This window comes from Pseudochaenichthys georgianus, chromosome 22 (genome assembly GCF_902827115.2).
Source record: "Pseudochaenichthys georgianus chromosome 22, fPseGeo1.2, whole genome shotgun sequence".
Classification (NCBI taxonomy): Eukaryota; Metazoa; Chordata; class Actinopteri; order Perciformes; family Channichthyidae; genus Pseudochaenichthys; species Pseudochaenichthys georgianus.
Window position 1 is genome coordinate 32,411,366 of NC_047524.1, and position 21,855 is coordinate 32,433,220.

At 41.5% G+C, this 21,855-nt stretch overlaps 1 protein-coding gene across 1 annotated transcript; it reads right to left on the bottom strand.

The window, feature by feature from the left end:
- Nucleotides 1-11,274: 11,274 nt before the first annotated feature.
- On the bottom strand, nucleotides 11,275-21,014 carry jkamp (jnk1/mapk8 associated membrane protein). Its single transcript, XM_034110769.2, is given in 12 exon segments — nucleotides 11,275-12,225; nucleotides 15,311-15,387; nucleotides 15,457-15,565; nucleotides 15,568-15,640; nucleotides 16,420-16,430; nucleotides 16,432-16,515; nucleotides 16,518-16,629; nucleotides 17,697-17,752; nucleotides 17,755-17,777; nucleotides 17,780-17,852; nucleotides 20,040-20,119; nucleotides 20,883-21,014. Coding segments are annotated over 12 exon segments (921 nt in total). The 5' UTR covers nucleotides 20,887-21,014; the 3' UTR covers nucleotides 11,275-12,006.
- Between the last annotated feature and the right edge of the window lie 841 nt (nucleotides 21,015-21,855).

Genomic DNA, 21,855 nt, shown 5'->3' on the forward strand with positions numbered 1-21,855 from the left:
CTGCACAATGATTGTGGACTGCACCGACATCCATGTAGCTGCCCCCCCCCCAGTAAGATGAACCAAGCAAAGAGTGTCGCCATCATGCCCAAGGACATCCAGCTGGCGCGCCGCATCCGCGGAGAGAGGGCTTAGACTGACCTGAGACCAGCACACCCAAACACAACGGCTCTTTTAAGAGCCACCTACAGTTTCAAAGAGTTGCAATCCTACGTTATTATAATTATTAAACTGGTTCATGTATCACTTAGTTTACTGAACCGTGATGAGTGAAAGAAATGAGTGAGGTAGTGGTTTACTGAAGTTACAAAGACATTAATATATGAGTAACAGGTCAGTGTAAACACAAGCTTCTGTCAATTATGGATCACTCAAACTATTTATATAAAAATATGTAATAAAGTTCTAAAACAAGTATTCGGTATATTCCTTGATAGCTTTTGGAGAAGGTTGTTTTTAAGTTTACTAAAATCTATCGTTTCAACTGTTTCACTTTATAAAAAGGAACAGGTGAGTAGAGCATCATTGAGTTTCTTATTCTGTCAGTAAATTATCCAAATGAAATGTTTATCATTATTTTATTCAACCCTAAACAAATTGATTGTACCTTTTTAATAATGACCTTACATGGTTAAGTTAAATTAACTTCAGAAAATCAAATCTGTTCTGAGAAAAAACTAATAAATGTTTAAAGATAGGAACTTGCCATCCCACTGAAAAACAGTCCGTAGAGATTTAAAGGCGTAGTTGTAGTTCAGTCCAACGTTTCATTTGGATTCATTTCTCCAACAGTCAACTATTTTCATAAAGAATATATATATTTTTCAAAGTCAACTTTATTGTCAATCTTACTCAGTTTGTGTTTATAGACAGAGATCAAAAATACTTTTAAATCAAATAAAATTATACAATTTACAGATATGTATACAAATATATATATATATATATATCCTATATAATGATGGTGGACACTTCACCTCCAGCAGGGCAGATGGCTGCACAAGTCCATCGGGGGATGCTCCCAAAACACTGACTCACTCACAAAGAGACCAGACTCGAACACTGTCTCCTGATAGGCCTGCACAAAAGCCTTCACCCCTTCGGCCTCGTTTACAACCCCCCAGTTGACAGCCATGACTCCGTCCAAGTTGTACCCCCCGAGCACCCTCTTCATGAGGGACGCGCATGGAGTGGATGAAAGTCCCGACCGCAGCACAGCACCAGCGCTCTGCATCGCGCCATCGTCTCCCATGCAGATCTGTACAAATAAAGTAAGTACCATGTTTGATGGCATGCTATAATAGATTGAATGAGCAATAATACAAGGATGGTCCGGATCTGGGGGTGGGAGGGGTTATTTTTCCATAGTTTTGTCTGATTGTTGTTATTGTTTGTTTTTTCTGTATTTTTTGTAATGTGTGTTGTACTGGTTGTGATTGTACATTGTATTTTTCTAAATGTGTATGAATACATTTTTGAAAAACATTTGATCAACAATAAAAAAGGATTTGGTCAGGATCTAGACTCAGTGTGTAGTTTATTAATTAATCAATGCTCTCTACATTAGGAAAACACATACCAGTGTACCCGAGGGAGTCACACACAGCTGTGCCTGGATAACCAAATAAATTGACAAGATAACCAAAACCCTTGAATCTACACACAGCAAATAAACTCAAATGACACAACGAGATGTAAAAGGAGATCACACATACAGTATAGTCGATATAAAACTGGCCGCTTCAATCTGAAGAGCAACTAAAACAAAACACGGGAGTTTACCTTGTTCTTGTGAACACTAATGTTATCCACAGCATACACACAGACCACGAAGTTCTAAAGGAGAACACTAGTTACTGAAACAAAACATGTTAGTGTACCTTGTTAGCTAATGTTAGCTAGCTGACATTAACGTTACACATTGCACTCATATTACTCACCAACATCTTGTAAAGCCGGTCCCGCTGCTCTTACAGAACCGACTAACTCCCCTTTCGTGTATGTACAGCTCTCAACGTGTCCAGACTTGTAGTGATGTTCACCTCGTTTTATACTTTTATTCTCATTCTGAAAGAAACAGGTGAAATTTGCTAACGTGACGGCCATCTTTGTGATGGTGACGCGTATTGTGCGAGACCAGAGACCTGTAGTTCACTCAGCGGTTTCACATAAAAAAATGTGTAACTTCACAGTTTTACGACACATTTTAGTTTTGACTTGCAAAATATTCTTTTAAATTGACAAACATCATATGTGTCATTCGTGGCACAATTCAAACGGGATCAAAAGATAACCTTTCTCTCTCCATTGACTTCAATGTATAATTTTACGCTTCCGGGGTCCCATGGAGGCTCCCGGAAAGGGAGGGACTTCGCCTCTCTATTGTTCACCGTGGTTTGTTGTTGTTTGAAGTCCCATGCTGAAGTCATGAACGTTAGTTGGTGTTCCAGTATAATCGGTACGCCTGAAACTCATCCAGTGAGAAACGTTCCGCTGTGCAAAAATAAGTGCGATTAAAATGCGTTAATTTTTTTAACGCGTTAATTTTTGTGTAATTAATTAATCTTAATTAACGCGTTAAAGTCCCGGCCCTAATATATATATATTAAATGTACCTGTAGTTTTTGCACACCTGGTGGTACAAAAGAGACTAGTAGTGAGCAAAGGACATGAGCATTACTACTATGAACAAAACAAAGCCAAGAACAGTTCTGACTCTTCAAAGTGACCATATTTATTTTCCCAAATAAAGTTCTTGCCTTTTTCAAAAGCCTCGTCGATAGGTAAAAGCCCCGGTGCCTTTGCAGCTGGCTTTGGATTCGCCGCTAGTTTAGCAGCGCAGGCGTCTTCGTACGCTTTTAACATACCATCGTAGCGACGGCGATGTTTCAGGTGACTGATCAGGTTGGAAGTATTATAGCTCGTTGCCTTCTTCCCTCCTCGTGGAACTTCTGCATTGCATTTGTTAATACAAATAGCAAGCAAACTATCTAACTCTGAAACTTTTAAATAGTCCCATACTACCGACGACATGTTTGTTTACTGTCCTGGCTTCACGGCCGCACGCCATTTACGTCACAGCCAGGCATGAGTTAGGGAGCGCTGGATTTGTGAAAAACTCCCCTCTTCCTAAACCACTAACACCACAGTACTGGCAAAACGGGAGGAGCCGAGTGAAAAACAAGCGCCCCTCATCCCAATCCACCCACACCGCAGTATTTTTTCTTTTTTTTTACCCAAAAAATATATTGTATATTATCGGGGCTATTAATACTGTTATCGGGTTTATCGGGATGACGTCATAATTCCTAATATCGGACCGATAATTATCGGGCCGATAATTATCGTGCACCACTAATAGAAACACATCTTTGTTACCAAGTCAGGTGCCTATGAATACAAGGCGGCTCTCGTTTCTTGATGGTATCCTATTTACAGCACGTACCGTCAGAGCTCAGCATTCAGTTGCATTATATTTTACAACCGTCGGAATTATGACCTCCTTCAGTTTTTTACCATGGTATCAAATTACATATCAGGAATCGTGGAATTTCACAGGTATCGACTACTACATTTCTGGTATCCACTTTCGGTTGTATTTGGGCTACATAACTCATTCAGGTTCACTGGAATGTGAGGGAGACTTTCTTCAGTTCCTAAAATCTGATGCTGAGGTGAGTGCTGAATTTGGATTTCTTCCCAGTTTTCCTCAACTTTAACTCCATTGGGTTGGAATGCTGGAAGTTCAGGATTGAGAGAAGACACATTAAAGCTCAAATCTACTTCCTGACTCTCAGAGACACATTGGTCTTCCATGTGAAAGTCTCTTCAAGCTTTTCCTTCAATGTGAGGCTCTCCTCCGAATCCACTATTCTCTTGTGTGATCGGGATACTTTGTTCCTTGTCCATCAGTGTGACTGCTGTCTCTTCCATCAGTGTGTCGTAGTGGGAGTAGTACTCAACTTCATCTTCCATGTGAGACATTTCATCTTCAACCTCAGCGAGAGCTTCAGGAAGTGAAACTGTATTTGGTTCTTGTCTGGTTTTAGATTTTTGAGGGCATACCTGTTCAACATCAGACGGTAGAAATCCACAGGGCAAAGCAAGTCTCTGTGTAACACTTTTTCAGGTCCTCCTGTGTTCTCTGGCACCACGACATAGACAGGTGAGTCTTGGATTTGTTTAACCACAGTGTATATGGTTTTACTCCAGTGATCAGCAATTTTACGTTTTCCCCTGAAACTGACATTTCTTACGAGGACTCGGTCTCCTGCTGCCAGGGTAGATTCTCTTACTTTGTTGTCATACCTCTGTTTGTTCTGAAAAGCATTTTTCAGACTATGTTCAGTAGCTAACGGTAGCTTTCAATTAGACTTTCGGTCAACTTCTTGACTTACTCTGAATGAGATAGTTTGGACCTCTCTGGACTCAGACCAAAGGCAATGACAATTGGAAGCCTTGGCTGCCGGCCAAACATGAGTTGATAGGGAGAAAAGCCTGTGGTGTCATTTTTTGTGAAATTATATGCATGAATGAGGGGTTGCACAAAATCCCTCCATTTGACTTTGTCTCCCTCTTCAAGTGTTCCCAACATTGCAAGAAGGGTTCTGTTGAATCGCTCCACAGGATTTCCACGTGGATGATAAGGTGTAGTCCTTGTCTTTTTGATGCCTAGAAGTGAGCAAAGCTCTTTGATCAGGGTTGACTCAAAATCACGACCCTGGTCGCAATGCAATCGCTCAGGAAATCCATAGTGGATGAAAAAGTTGTTTGCTACCGTCTTTGCTTTTTGATCTGCTGTAGGAACTGCAACAGCATATTTTGTGAAATGATCCGTTATGACCAAGATGTCCTTGGTTCCTCTTCCATCTGGCTCAAGGGAAAGGTAGTCCATGCCGACTAGCTCCAAAGGGCAGTAGGTTCTTATATTCACCAGTGGAGCATTCCTTTCAGCTCGTGCCTTTCTCCTGACACACCTCTCACAAGTCCTGATTTTTTTCATTGACATCTATGGCCATCCGTGGCCAATAGAATCGGGCACGGACTAAGTCAAGGGTTCTCTCCACACCCATGTGCCCAACAGCATCGTGGAGGCTTTCAAGTGATGTTTTTCTCTGACTCTTTGGAAGGACAAGCTGATACGAAGGTTCTCCTTGGCTGATGCGTTTTCTGTATAAGACTCCATTGATCATGACCAATTGGTCCAATACTCTCAACATCAGCTGGACTTCTCTGTCTTCCCACTGCCTTGTTCTGTATGTCAGACGGTTTCCTGAATTCAAGGTGGCAATTACTCTACTGATGATTTGATCTTGTCCCTGTTCACGTACCCAGTCTTCAAGTGACATGTGTGGCAATGTACAGGACCCAAGCACATCAGTTTGATGGAAACCTGCTGGTATGGCCAACACACTCTCACTCCCTAAGCGTCCAATAGCGACGTTTGGTCAGTGTCCGTGGCGTCCAATTGTGACGCTCCTAGGCTCCTTCAGCGTCATAAAGGGACGCAAATAGCTTTCAACTGATTGCAATGTATTCCCATCTGCGTCGGGATTTGACGCTCATGGAAGCACGACATTCGTTTATGTCGGCTGCCCTTAAAGGTAATGTGAGCGTCCATTCCCAGGAGTAAAGGATGGCAGAAGACACTACACTACCCAGAATCCCCAGCTATCGTTTGGACTACATCATGTGCTCTTGACAAACCCGTGATAGTCCTCAAGCTCTGTGATTGGAGAGTGTGCTCCGAGGGTTAAGCCGATTCTCGAACAGCACTTGAAATGGGATGGAACCACGGCAGACTGTCCAAAACTGGATTTGAACGGGTCCACCACGTCCCCCCTCCCCCACCCCGTCCCCAGAACTACACATGCTGGCTATTCTGTTTCGCAACATGTTCTCTATGGCACGTCTCTACTGGGAGTTGTAGTTTTAAAAGACGTTTTCGTATTTCCCATAATAAGAAGTTGCCAGTATTAAACTGTGTACATCCCTGGAGGTTTAGGGGACAGGAAACACTCACATTTAAAACATATAATTAATAAATGAGTGAAAATTGCTTGTGCCCAATATGGGCAGAATTAATATATATACCCACATGCCAGCTAAGGTCAGAAGAGCTTTATTTAACAGCTGGTCTTATGTGTGTGACCCCTGTGATAACATTACATTACATTAATTGATAAGCCTGAAACATGCACTTGTCAAGGTTCAGAGGCACATTTTGCAAATATGGCAGTAGCCATCGATCAGCTTAAGATAAGATATACTTTATTGATCCCAAGTTGGAACATTTGCGTTACATCAGCATGTGTAACAGTTAAATATGCAGTTGTGTTTATTTGAAAATCATTTAGTATAATCACATACATTCTGTGTTTTATATTCAACAATTCTGTGTTCTTTATTTATTGATTGTTCAATACCTGACAAGGCCGAGATGAATATCTACATACATCTTATAAGAGTATAATACATTATGTATAATATCAGTTAAAATAAGTGCTTCAACATAGTTAACATTGCTGGAGGTATGCACAAATATTGATAGATGTCTTGTAATGCACTATTGAGGAACCTGCAACCCAAGTTTTTTCATTCAGTGCAGAACTACACCACAGTTGTGTAGGCCTATATGATATGTCAATAAACCTTAGAAAATCTTGAAATGTTGAACAGGATGTGCAAAATAGTCATTACATACAGTCTTTAATTAACAATTAGTAGAGAATAACGAGTAATGAATATACTTTATAGGGATCGTATTAATATCTAATAATAAAAATATTGAAATTCAATAACATGCTTTAACCACCAGGTGTCCCTTTATATCAGCTGTGCACCTTTATGGTGTAAATACAGCCTATCTACCAATTGGATCAAATATAAAAGTGAGCCGAATTAGTGTTGATACTGCAAGGAGACGTATTGTGTGAAAAGAAAGGTAAGATGTTGTTTAATGGCTGATATATTTATGATCCACGTCACGTTTTCAGTTCCTCATGTTGTCTTCTCATCAGGGCTCTATAAATACAGAACTACGGCAGATATGTAATATGTAATGCAGCCGAACCGTGTATTACAATGCCGTTATGTGATGACTTTCAAAGAGAAAAGCAAGCACACTCGGAATAAGGTATTATTATTATTATTTTGGTCTGTTTCCGGTATTTGTTAATGACGATGTGCTCTGAGATGTGAGACTGGAATTGCACAGGGGGGAAATAACGTAGGCTATCTTAGATGCGGATTTTGTGAAACTAATATGTTTAGGCTGTGGACCAACACTATACATTGACGGGGAAGGGGGGTAGCAATAAGATAACACCATTAAACAGTTACACAACATAACAGAAATAATATCGATAGCAGCGTCCCTAGCAACCACCTTGGTAACAATGAAAACGTCGCGATTTCCTGAAGTAATCTTCGTAATAACTAGCAAACTAAAGATCATGTACATCCACTGCACACATAATCTGAAATAACAACTCATATTTCTCGCATCAAATGACATCAAAACGCATTTTAATGGCCAAACTAACTTTAAGATAGGCCTTTTCCACGAGAATAAAACGAATTTCGGCCATGTTTTCTTTTTCTGCAGGGAGAAATTTGAAGATCAGGTGACATAGATCGGAATGAATGGTGAAAAAAACGGGGTTTGTCAAACAGAGCACATGGTGTAGGCCAAACGATAACTGGGGATTCTGGGTAGTGTAGTGTCTTCTGCATCCTTTACTCAGAAAACATATTTGTTTCTCCGAATCGAAGGGGAAAAATACAAAAGCATTGCACACAATTTAAACCAATCAATGTTGTGTAATTAACAAGGATAATCTGGTGTTTTTTAGTCGTGCAGATATCACTGTAAAATCAATCGACAGTAAGAGGAGTACTTACTTCCGGGTGTAAAATTCTCCGTTATCCAATGGGAATGGATGCTCACATTGCCTTTAAGGGCAAGCCGGCATAAACCGAATGCCGTGCTTCCATGAGCGTCAAATCCCGACGCAGATGGGAATACATTGCAATCAGTTGAAAGCTATTTGCGTCCCTTTATGACGCTGAAGGAGACTAGGAGCGTCAAAATGGACGCCACGGACACTGACCAAACGTCGCTATTGGACGCTTACGGAGTGAGAGTGTGTTGGTATGGCAGTAACATCAATTGCCAGGCACTCAATAGGTACAGGCTGGATTGCTCCTGGATCTGCACCTGAAGACAACTGATGCCTCTGACACACAGCTTTCACAGCTTCACTTGGGAAATCAGTTCCTTTGTCATTTTCAGGAACTGAGCAATGAACCTCTCAATGCGGTTATCTCATCCTCAGTACTGAAATCCACTGTGTCTTGGTCATGAGGATGGGACGTCTGAGCACTGCATCTTGGTTCTTTTTCCCAGCTCTGTACTGGATATTAAAGTCAAAGCTGGAAAGAGCAGCCAACCAACGATGCCCTGCTGCACAAGTTTTGCAGACGTCAATATATATGTGAGCGGTTGTTATCTGTCATGACTGTGAATTTTGCTCCATATAGATAATCGAAGAACTTCTCTGTAACAGCCCACTTAAGAGAGAGGAATTCAAGTTTATGTGCAGGATATCTTCGCTCACATTGGGAGAGTCCCGGCTTGCATAGGCAACCACTCTCAATTTGCCTTCCTGCTCCTGATACAAGGCACCAAGGCCATTGATGCTTGCGTCGGTTGCACAATGTATGGTTTCTTGGCGTCTGCAAACCAAGAATAGGAGCTGTAGTGAGCATGTGAATGAGAGTGTTGAATGCATCCTCGGCTGCTGATGTCCATTTTCATTGAAGGGCTTTTGAAATCCACACACTTTGATCCTTGAGGTCTCCTGCTGATGTGCATTTTTTGTTTTTTTTAAATCCACACACTTTGAGTTTCGGCATGAGGAGGTGGACTTTCGCTTTGGTGGCAGGTACCCAGCTGTTAAGTCATTGAGGGGTTTTGCAATTTTGGAGTAGTCCTTTATAAACCTCCTGTAATATCCAGCAAAACCAAGAAAAGACTTGAGTTCCTTGATGTATTGGGCCTGGGCCAGGTAGTAAGGGCCGCTATCTTGGCTGGGTCCGTTTCCACTCCTTTTTCTGAAACAACATCCTAGATATTTGACAGATGTCCTGAAGAATTGACATTTCTTTGGTGAAAGCTTTAAGCCATATTCCTTTAGCCTGTTTAGTACTCTCAGAAGTCGGTCCTCATGTTCCTCGAGTGTGGCAGAGAAACAATAAGTAGCAAGTTCTGGAGAAGCACCTTGAGTAAGCTTGGTGTGTCTGCGTATCAAAGGATGGAGGACGTTGGTGGACGGATATTTCTGGCTGGGCTCTGTCTAGGATTATTCATTATAAAATATTGTGAGTATAATTATATGCAGGAATCCTGAAGTCAAATTTAATACCTTTTTAAGACCCTTTCCATACATGCTAAGACCTCATCGCCACTTTGAGTTTTAACCGGTTACATTGGCGACACACTTTACTTCACATTTACTACAGTATGGATTGTCCTTCCTCCTTACGGTACGTCCACACAGCAGCTTTTCAAAAATCTTGAAAATCTTGGAGCTGGGCGTGTCTGAAAGCTTGGGGATCTTTTTTGCGAGCAACAACCAATCACATGAATCTCCCGCCCCCAACATACAAAGCAAAAAAAACCCGGGGATTTTATGCGAGCAATATATATATATAAACTCCCCAAACAGGCGAAAACCTACCAGTTTCACCCACTGTCTCTGCCTGGTTCCTCCGGTTTGTATCCCGTTAATAGTTCTGGTCGTAAAGAACCGGGTGATTTGCTACCGTAATTTCTCGTTTGGAATATGAGGAAATGAACTGCGGTCTGGTTCTCCCTGCTTACACGCAGTTTGATTGGCTAGCGCTTCTACTGTCAGATTTGCATAAACGTGTTTGATTGGCTGACGCTTCCAGCTCAGCTTCAAAACTTGAACATTGCTCAACTTTTGAATCCTGGATATCCTGGAAATCTTCGCTTCGCTCCCCCACAATGCAGTTCGGCGAAAAGCGAGGCAAAGTGACGTCATCCCCATTCAAAGTCAATGGGCAGAGAAGCGTTGGAAGCGGTGGAAGATTCGTCTAAAGCTGCTGTGTGGACGTACCGTTATCTTCCAACCATTTGGACGCAGACTTGCATTTCCCCGTAACGATGTTGTTTAACAACCGGCGTAAATGGACCTTCGCACGCCATCAAGCAGTGAGCGCGCGATGTCCTGTTCAGATGACGTCCAATCCAACAGGATGCCATAAATAAACTACACAGAATCAAACTACACACCTACGCAATGATTATATTCAGGCAGACTGTAGAATACAACCTCTTTGGACAATTTATATACTTATTGAAAACAATATTAATGAATATTGAATATTATTATTATTAATATATTATTGAAATTAGTTTACTCAAGGCAGAAATCACAGGTTGTACTGTACCTTACCTACTCACAAATAGCCAAAAAACCACCTTTTGATTATAACACAAAAGTGGAAGAAAAGACCATTTGCGCTAATCTAATTCTACTAAAAATGGGACATCATTATAGGAATATTAATATAAAAAACCTCTCAATATTTAAGAGGAAAAAATGTACTCGTCCATTCAAGTTTAACACATATGAATATATAAAAACACACATATATTAGTGATAACTCAACACACTTCTTATATATCAGGTGACATTAAAAATGAATATATCATAAATACGCTGTATTAAACTTTCTGCTATAACACATTACTTTACTATTCATTTTGACTATGTATCCATTATTTTTAAACATGTCTTAGGCTGTGTTCTGACCATGGAATAATGTGTGCTCTGTTGATTGTTCTGTGACTGCAGGTGCATGTTTAAAACCATAATGAAGGTGATTCATATATGTTGAGGTTTAATAGGGTATCACTAAACAGTCAATAACAGAACTGAAAGCCTTTCTCTGTTGTGAAACATTTATTTGTGCATGTGCAAATCATACTGAAAACACGGATATTAACAAGCTTACATAAATATATTTACAATAACAATCATATACAGCCGCTTCAATGACACATAATTGAAGGCTATAGAGAGGTGCTTCCTTGTGTCTCAGTGTGTTTTAAATACATTTGTTTCCCCTCACCGTGTGTGTGTGTGTGTGTGTGTGTGTGTGTGTGTGTGTGTGTGTGTGTGTGTGTGTGTGTGTGTGTGTGTGTGTGTGTGTGTGTGTGTGTGTGAGTGAGAGTGAGAGGAGAGATACGATCCATCATTACGTACAGGCTCTCTTGGCTGGTTTTGAACAAAACAGGAAAAATACAAAATAAAATGTAAAAAAAATTGAATATGACATTGGTAATCAAATATACAAGGAAAGATAAAGATACAAATGATTGTATTTTCTTTGAGAAACAAGATGAAAATCTAAGAAAATATATTTTATATTTTCCGAGATTAAAGAGAAAACAATTCGGGGAAAAAGGTGGATATTCTTTGCGATTTAAGACGTAAATTAATGAAATAATATTTGGATACTGTCTGAAAGTAAAGACACAAATTCAGACCAAATACGTACATTTACGAGCATAAAATAGCATATTCTCTGAAATAAAAACACAAGTATCCCAGAAGAAAAAACATACCAATTATATACAAACAGAAAACTTTTAAAATAAGTTTCATACAAATCGAGCACGGCCATATAACATTACCAGCCACAATACTGATGTTTCGAAGAGTCATGAAATAAGATGTTTATAACACTTTGTTATATACAGTTAGCTCTTCATCACGACCACCTTCAATTTGCATTTACAACATACACTGTATTTACAAAGAAGTTAACAAATGCATTTCTCAAGACACTTAAGGAAAATGCTAAATAAATATAAGACGGGCAGGTAAGATGTGAAAATAGAACACGATTCTACGAAAACTGCCTCCACCGTACTGCAGGCTTGGATCGTATCAAAGACACATTTTATCCGTGTGGTCAGTGCCCGTTCCCACCCTCTGACAGGATGCGGCTGGGCTCCGTGAACCTGGCCGTGGCGATGTAGAAGAGGGCGGGGCAGGGCACCAGGGCCAACAGCGGCAGGTCCTGCTCCAGCTTGTCCAATCGGGAGATAGAGATGATGCCGTACGCGTGGAGCAGCCAATGGCTGAACAGCACCACCAGACGCTTCTTCTTGGCAATCAGGTTCTTAAAGGACTGCACACAAACACACACACATTAGGTTTGCATTCATCCTGAGTGCTTTTGTACTGTTTATAAACAGATGTGCAGGAATGAGTCCTCAAACATGGAAGTGAGTTGGTCTTAAACTTCCCATTCCCTTGTCTCGAAGACAACACTTTTTTAATGAGTTTTTGGTTATATTCCCGAAATATCACTGTTATAAAAGACAACAATGTAGCTTTTTTTGCCCACTGAGGTAATGACTTCTAGCAATACAGTGGTGCAGGAATGAGTTGTAAAAAAGGGAAATGAGTCTGCATTTGATCACTTCCAGCTCACTTGTTGTGCTCCGTTTAAAGGCCTTAAATTAGGTCTGTGGTTTTGCACTTCCCCTGTTTTTCAGGTCTCAGGCTCGAATATGACATTCCCAGAACAAATGACCATATCTTCACTTCTAACCGGTTACATTAATAATCTTTTTCTCAAAGCAAGGGTACACCTGTGAGTTGGATGTAGAAGTGTCAGAATCAATATAGATGTTTTTATTTTAAAGTAAATTCAGATTGAACATAGTAAAACAATTTAAATGATTGTGTCCGTCCAAAAAAACATTACTTATAGTGAAAACCACCCTTGAATGATGGTAGACTAAAAGCTTTAGGAATCCAAACTACAACATATAATAAGTACCCTGTATCAAGATTGATGCAAAACAAGTTAAATTTGACCTTTTTAGAGAGATTTAGCAACAAAAAACACTTCTGGGGTCATTTGGGTGGATTTGACCTATCTCTGGCCCCCCTTGGTCGATTTTGCTGATTGACATCTCTTTCTGACCGTCAGAGCCAATGGAATCGAGGGGAGGTTCCACATACACACACACACTTTACCAAAAAAGGAGTGAGAGTGACGCGTAGCCAAAACCGGAAGCTGCGATAACTCTGTAACCGGTCGACCGCGAGTCATTCATAAAAAAAAAATTCCAGCTCCGTTAAAATAGACAAAACAGGTTTTGATCCCTCCTCCCTTTGCCTCCCCGCCACTTCATTCAGGAGTTTACTTGATTGTCCAGTGGCGAGCCGTGACTTTTATACCTAGGCCCTCTGACCCCCACCCCTTCCCTCGAGTTATTACGTCACAGCGTATACTTCAGCGGAATATCAAAACAACGCTCCGGGTGCAAAACGCATCAATGAAAGCGACCCTCTACCACACAAAACAACACCTGTAAATAACCCTATGTGTGTTCTTTGGAATTGAAAAGGATATTGCATTGTGTTTGTTACTTTCATTGCAGTTGTATGTCTTAAGTGTAATTTGGCATGCTTTTAATTTGAAGGCGAGTTAACGCTGTTGACATGAAGTTGTTGTTGCTATGGAAACAAGAAAAGTTTCACAGCGGGCGGAACTTAAAGGTCAAAGTCCGCGATAATAACACCCACCTATTTAGAGGGAAGATATGATTGGTCAATGGCCGTGTTATTTACAATATCGGACAAGCAGATCTTTCAATTGACTTGTCCGGCGGACAAGTGACGGTTTTCGCCCTGATTTATTGACAAATTATTGATAAATTCAGTTTACAAAAGGCAGAACTCATTCGCAAATTGTACGTGTCCGCCATTGTTCGTTTAGAAATGTTAGTTTCGGTTCTGCTTGTCGATTCCTAAGGAAATGCATCTCGCCGCTTTCTGTACAGTTAGACGGGGGCGGGGCGGGAAGTGTAGCACAGTGGCCGGGTTGGGAAGCAAAACTCGGTTCCGAGTAGGAACAAATAACCATTGTCCAGTACCGGGATTAATACGAGTTGCGGAGGATCTCGATCTCTCTCTCGATTTTTTATCTTTCCAATCGAGACAAGATCTCTCTCCCCCGTCTGTGGGCGGGGCAGTTTACACACATGCAGCTGCTACATGCAGCAACACACGGCGGAGAGAAGCGCTCCGAGGTGTGGTTACACTTTACCCGTCTCGATGTGGACAAAGTTACCAAAAGTGCAATAAGAGTTTAGCATGTCAGGGCGGTAACACGAGCAGTTGTCTAACATTTATCAAAAGTGCTCCAATCCAGACGGAGGAATGCACCGGGTTGGACTGTATTTCTAGCAGCTCTGTAGCCCCGTCCACGAGTAACGTTTCCACGTCAGGTGTTCTGTATGCTAGCAGCAACACACAGAGTTAGCTCAATGATACAAAACATGGGCTTATGATTAGAGGAAACTGAGTTATTTATTTGTTAAAGTTTCAGCTATTCTGTTCACAGTTCTGTCATCACATTATTTAATACCATTTGTTAAAACATTGTCGTTTCTTTTGATGTGAAATTTATTTATTTAATTTAAATAAAAGCAATGTAATGTTGTTTACAATTTATAAGTTAATTTAATAATATATGTATTTTTGAATCAAGTATTCATCTTTATTGTCTTCATTGTTAGTTTCCACATGCCTAAAACAACCTCAAGCTAAATCTACGAGTTGATGGCTAAATAAGAGCGTTTGAGAAATTGTGCAAGGCATACAGGAATAGTCGATTAGTCGTTTTCATTAATCGATAGATTCATCGATTATCAAATGAGTCGTTTTGTTGCAGCCCTATTAGTAGTTATCCCATTATAAATAAAACGTGTTATTCAGCAACCCTATGCAATTTGGGATTTTATTTTGGGTTGGTAGACCTCGGTGAGCTGGTCATTTCAAAAGTAGCTCACCAGCAAAAAAGTGTGGGCACCCTGACCTACATAATCTGTGGAATCTCAGCTTTAAATCGGATATTTGTATGAGCAGTTACGATAAGTATCTTATACCTTGAGTTCTGTGCTAAAGTGCGTTAGCATTCTTTCACTCAGGGGTCATTTAGACGCTTCTTATGAGACTTTTGTTTTGGTAAAAATGGTTGGATCGTCAGTTAGCTAAGTTTTCTTCCCGTTATCTGTTATGACACATAATAGGTTTTTAAATGTTAGAAAGCCTGAGACACAGTTTCGTAAAAGAAAAAACCCCCGCAGCCCCCCTCCACAGGGGGCTCTCGGGCTAAAACAGGTTAAGAGATTTTTCACGTTTCGGTGTACAACAAGAAAATACATATCAGAAACCCACAGAGCAGTGAGTGTCGTTACCTGAATCTCAGAGGCGGACATGTACACAGCCAGCGTGACCAGGGACAGCACCAGTATGAGGTAGGGGAAGGCGTAGTCTGAAACACACAAACTGTCACACACAGCTCAAACACACTGAGTATTTGTATGTCCCCCTCAGTACTCACAGAGCAGCCCTCCGCCCACCGCCTGCAGCACGGTGAGGAGGGGGAAGAAGTAGAGCGCAGCGTAGATGCTCTGAAGCGATCCGACTTGCCCCAGTCCACACGCTATCCTTCCTTCACCAGCAGAGGGCGCAGCAGCATCATCAGCACCAAGCAGAAGGCGTAGTAGATCAACACTATGGTGTAGCTGAGTACCAGAAACACACAATAAACTATCGGGTACACGACATAAAGCAACAACAGAGTCTATATACAATTACCCTTAGGACATAAGTCAAATCAAAGTAAATAAATATCAGATTTTATTGCTACAAAAAAGGAATTTGCTTTGAAAAAAAGGAAAATAAGAAGCTATGGTCCCATGAAATATAAATAAACAGAAAAGTCAGTCAAACAAGGCTTAGAAATGTATAGTTTATCAGCATTTCAAGTGGGAGAGATGTGCAGTTTTAAAAGAGATATCTGAAGAACTTAACACAAAACACAAATGGAGTGACATATCACAGTTTAAACTCTTGAATCTGACTGCAGAGACACCAGAGCCCAGTACGCTCCGATTGGTTAGCTGGCTGGCCTCTGTTGTGATTGGTCAACCACTTAAGAATGTCCTGCTGCCAATCACGCATGATTTGTTGGTACACTAGCCATAGAAGCGCGAGTGTTACTTTTTACTAATTTCAAATGTCAATAATATATTTGAATGATATATATTTATCTACTTTCAAAATAGTTATAAGTAACGAAAGAAACATCAAAATAACATCCGAATTTGTCTACGTCAGTCCCATGAGCCCAGGCACAACCTTCACACATTGTGATGTGTTATTTATTTTATTCACTCAACGGTTCCTATTCCTTTTTGCAAGACCTTTTTTAAGAGAGTATGAATACATAAAGATGTATACACTGATTATGTGTGGGTGTACAATTGTGTCTGTGGGATAACCCAGTCCAGCGATCACTCACAGCGGGTACACGGGCCTCCTGGGTGCAGTGCAGGGTGTTGACGTAGTCGGGGCTGGGGTTGTACAGCATGGTGTACCAGTCGGACAAGCATCTGGACCCCTGCAGGAGTGGATGCGAACCTGCCCCACCGGCTCCGTCACCAGCAGAGTGACCACGGCCGCCACGCTGCACTCCAACATGGCTGTGATGTGCTGCAGCAGCGCGCTGGAACTGGACCACACACAGTTATCACGGTGGTCTGTTTCACTTCCTGATTGCATTCAAAATGAAATGGTGAAAATGCGTTTCCTGTAGTTTTATATCAAGTACTGAATTAGCCTTTATGAAAACCTGCCTGCTTGCCTGAAGGTGACTTCAATGGCTGATACCGTAAGTGCTGTGTGTGCTGCTGATCTGGCTTTACACTCAACTCCTCTAATGTGTCAAACAAGGACAAACCATAGCAAAGATTTAGTTTTTAAACTCAATGTTGTTCTAATAATACAGACGCATCTCTTCTGAAGGAACGGTACTTCTCCACAACTTGGCTTTGAATCACTTTGATGCACAAATGATGTGAAGTCTGAAGCTAAATGGAGTTAGCCAGAAGTCCTACTTGTTTAGTTAGTTACCACAAACTGGTAGTCTTATTTAGTGTCTTGTGAGGCCTTCAGTCAGGTACAGGTCACACTGTAAATGTGCACTCACATATTCAACTAACGCTAATTCACGTTGGCCTTTGTCCCCCAAGAGTAGAAGGGTACTGTACCCATCAATGCATCGATCGTCAGAGGAAGAACCTTTTGTAGCGAGTCGCTGCAGAGCTCAACTTGGTACAGCTGGCCGTCCAATCAGGCCTGGGGTCCTCTATGTCCCCTTCTTCAAATCTTCCTCTCTAATACACGGTTAAACTGGCCAAATATATAATAATAACAACAACACAATAATAAAGACATTGGCGGCCCAATAATAGGTTTGAAAAAAGCGAAAATCTTCTATAATTCCATTCTATTTGATTATAGCTTTGCATCATGGTCCTAACAATCAAAGGTTGTGTGTGTGTGGTGGGTGTGTGTGTGGGTGTGTGTGTGTGTGTGTGTGTGTGTGTGTGTGTGTGTGGTGTGTGGTGTGTGTGTGTAGTGTGGGTGTGTGTGTGTGTGTGTGTGTGTGTGTGTGTGTGTGTGGTGTGTGTGTGTGGTGTGTGTGTGTGTGTGTGTGGTGTGTGTGTGTGTGTGTGTGTGTGTGTGTGTGTGGTGTGTGGTGTGTGGTGCTGTGTGTGTGTGTGTGTGTGTGTTCACCTCTTCTTCCCAGAGTACCACTCGATGAAGAACCAGTGCAGCACTCGAGGCAACATGGGCCCATGAAGCCCAGGTAGAGCAGTCGTAGAGCTCGGGGGCCTCGGTGCAGCGCTCACACACATTCTGGAGGTTAGTCCGCTCTCCACGGGGACACACCTGCAGGACGCGCAGAGAGGGCGTGCTCAGAAACAACAGAAGCCCTGCAAGCCCCCAACAACATGTATGCATTTCACTGTGTTGTGTGCCTGTAGGTCAGGGTGTGCAAACTGTTTCCACTGAGGGCCACATATAGAAACACATACCAAAGGCTGGGCCCCTCCCCAGAGAGGAGGTATACTGCCTCATAAATTAAGTTAGAAATGAGCTAAATGATGCTTGATACTTGAATTGACTTTAAGAAACAAACAGCCTCCATCATAGCTCTCCTGAGGGTTTCATTTATTCTGTTACAAAACCTGTTAGCAGCTCATCCCTTAAAACAGAGGCCTCAGATTGATTATAATGAGGGGTCTATTTCAAGCTTACTATATAAATAAGTTATGGGCATTTTTATCAACTAAGATTGACTGACTTTATTCTTGAAACTACGCTTATTAACACATGAATACTACTGTATAATATATGTTTACATATATATTCAAGAAGTACAATATAAGAAAAGCACAGGTTTCATGTTTGGGCCACATTCTATTATACTTTTAAAATTGCTGTGGGCCAATTAAAAATAGACGAAAGGCCGCAGTTGACCCCCGGGCCGTAGTTTGGGCACCCCTGCTCAAAATGATTGTTAGCCTGCCATATAACCACAGTGTCCACAGTTACATTACAGCTGTGGGGCCTTTGTTGCATCTCATGTGACATGAAGCCTATAATGAAAAGTAATAATAATAATTCTAGATTATTTATTATTATTTTTTGTGCTCAAATTTAAACATTTCATCCAAAGAGGTATTTTTACTTTTGTCGATTGGAAATAATAGGTGCATGTGCTTAGCAAAAGAATTACATTCCTGCAGAGTGCCGCTGTATCTCATATGTATGCTATGTGTATTGGCTTATTGAATTAACAAATGAATTATATATATTTAGCTAGGTCTTAGAAATGGTGAGGTGCAAGTATGTGCAGTAACACAGCATTAACATTGATCTTAAAATGTTTTTAGATATATGTCCCTCGGTCTACAGCAGGCCCGCGAGACCATTTGTTGTGGCCCTCGAAGTAATTTATAAACACACGCAAAAAAGAAAAAAATTAAAGAAATCTAGACCGCAAAATAATTAAACAAGTGAGTTCCTGTTTCTCCTGGGCAAGGTCAGGGTCCTTGAACACAACACAAGCCTAACATGTCATCACGTGGTATCTCTGACAGGGGTGTAGTTCTAACGGGGAGCACCAGAACGCAGCTCTGCTCCGGCACTTCCAAAAATTGCAGTACCCAAGGAGCCGTACACATGCCGCAGTTTCTGCGTGGCTGTGTTTTAGCCGAAAGCCCAGTGGCGATCTGTTCATCTGTCACACTGATCATACAGTCAATAACTTGACTGTTATTAGCATCTGGTTAGCTAGCTATGCTAACGAATATAAGAAGCTTTTTCTACAACATAAGAGAATAAAGTAAACGGGTATAAAATACTATATGACAGTAAAAAAAGTTGTTATTAATAAACAAGAATACAGTTTGAAAGGATGTGATTTGTAAAATATCCCATAAAGAGAAAAGTAAATCTGTTTACAGTTCTGTTTTCATCTGGGTGTTGAGAGATGTATCCATAGATCTCCTAATGTTGCTCTCAAAGTGCACCAGATTGATGCTTTTAACTTCAACATTTAAAAACAAATCTTCCCGGGGGAGCATGCCCCCCGGCCCCCCTAGAGGAGGTTAGGTCCCCCCCCACTTAAATCCTGTTCACATGGATAGGATACTAAATACATTTGCACACATCTTGTGTCCATATCTTTCTGTGTTGGTGGTCATGCCACAACCGTGCACGTGCATGCATGCGCGAGTCATGGCAAGCTATCTGGATTAAGAGGTTGCGTTTTCTTTGCACAGCATGAAAGAAAGGCCAAATGAATGGGCTGTGATTTTAGTTTTTTTAAGCAGAGGGCAATCATTTGTACGGCCCTCGGAGGATGTTGAAAACATTGAAATGGCCCTTGAGAGGAAAAAGGTTCCCCACCCCTGGTCTACAGTGAAGCACCTCATCTGAGCAGACGGGACAAAAACCGGAAAGCTTCCCCAACATTACAACAGCACCGGCTCTGGTGCGTTGCATTCATGAATGACAACCAATGTTACCCCCCGTTACCCAGCAGCAGACACTCTGATGGTCAGTACTCACACCACACTCCCCCTCCACCGACCCATTGATCAGCATCCTGCCACAGTACAGGCCCGGGCACGTGGAACTCATGGCCACAGCTGCAAGGAAACACAAACGGCCTTTAATACAACCGTTTCACAGCACAATCCCTCTGATAATGGCTACGTGCCATTCAGAGGTGGAAGAAGCACTCAGATCTTGTATTTGAGTAAAAGTAGAAGAGTGTAGGAATACTTTGTTACAGTAAAAGTCCTGCATTGTAAATGTTACTCGAGTAAAAGAACAAAAGTATTGACATCAACATATACTTCAAGTAGCTAAAGTAAAAGTATTCATTGTGCAGATTGGTCCATTTCAGAATAATATATATGATATGTTTTATAATGATTGATCATGAAAGTGTTCTTAAAGCTGGTGAAGGTGCAGCTAGTCTGAAGTACTTTGTAGACTGCAGGGTAGCTGGTGGATTCACTCCAGGTGGAACTAAAGTCTGATTTAACACTTGGTTATATTTCACATCATTCATCCACATCTGTAAAGTAACTAAAGGTATTAAATACATGTAGTGGAGGAAAAGTACAAAGTAGCATACATGGAACTTACCACTGGGTTACGTTAGCTGTTTCAACCTAGTTTCCAAGCATAATTGTAGGTGTTTAACTGCCAGCACTATGTATCGGTTCATTTGAATGAAGAGCTCTCTATCATACATCTGGTGTCTGTGCAGTGTTTTTAGCTAGCATAGCTCACAGCTAGCTTAGCTAAAGGTAGTAAAACCACACTATGACTGTACGGTCAAGCTACCCTAACAAGCTAACTGTCATCAGATGAAAGGGGGAAATAAACCCAAATTTAACTTACACATTGTCTCGCCGAAAATGAGTCAAAAACTGGTTTTCCGTCTCAGTGCTGTCGTATTTTCATTTAGCTGACACCCAAACCGAAAGAGGACGGAAACATCTTCTTCTTCTTTGGTGTTTTGCCTGGGTATGATGCTTTGCTGCCCCCCTCTGGGACAAGTCTATTACTGCGCCATATTCATTTTGGACCAGTCAGAGGTGGAAGAAGTATTCAGATTATTAAGTAAAAGTAGCAATACTACAGTGTAGGAATACTATATTACAAGTACAATTCCTGTATTAAAAGTCCCATCATATGCTTTTCTAGTTATTACCCGTCCCCTTGTGTATTATGTAGCTTTTTCTGCATGTAAACGGACTGCAGAGTCACACACCCTCAAAGTACACCCTGTAGGGAGTAAAACTCTAACACAGAAGCAGACCCGGCCAGGCCCTCCCATTTGACATTCCTGCCCTCCCCCAATAAACACGTTTTATTTTATTCATTAAAAAAAAAAACTGTGAATTTTAAAGGTGGGATTTTTCTTTTTCCATTGTTTTCTTCAGGGGCCTATTGACGTCACTGAGTCCAAATTGGCACACACACACACACACCACACACACACACACACACACACACACACACACACACACCACCACCACCACACACACACACACACACTCACACACCACACCACACACACACACACACACACACACACACACACCCACACACACACTCACTCACTCACCTCACCACACACACACAACACGTTCTCCATCTCCATCCCGTCACATATTGACGGACGGTCAGGGCCCCTCCCCGTCGCTATATTACGTACAGGGTACCCCTTTCCCGTCATTTTCTACGGGCAGGGCGTCCCATAGACCTTCATTGCGGACACAGCGGACCCCTTGCCCGTCAGGCTTCTACGGGCAGGGCGTCCATAGACCTTCATTGCGGACACAGCGGACCCCTTGCCCGTCAGGCTTCT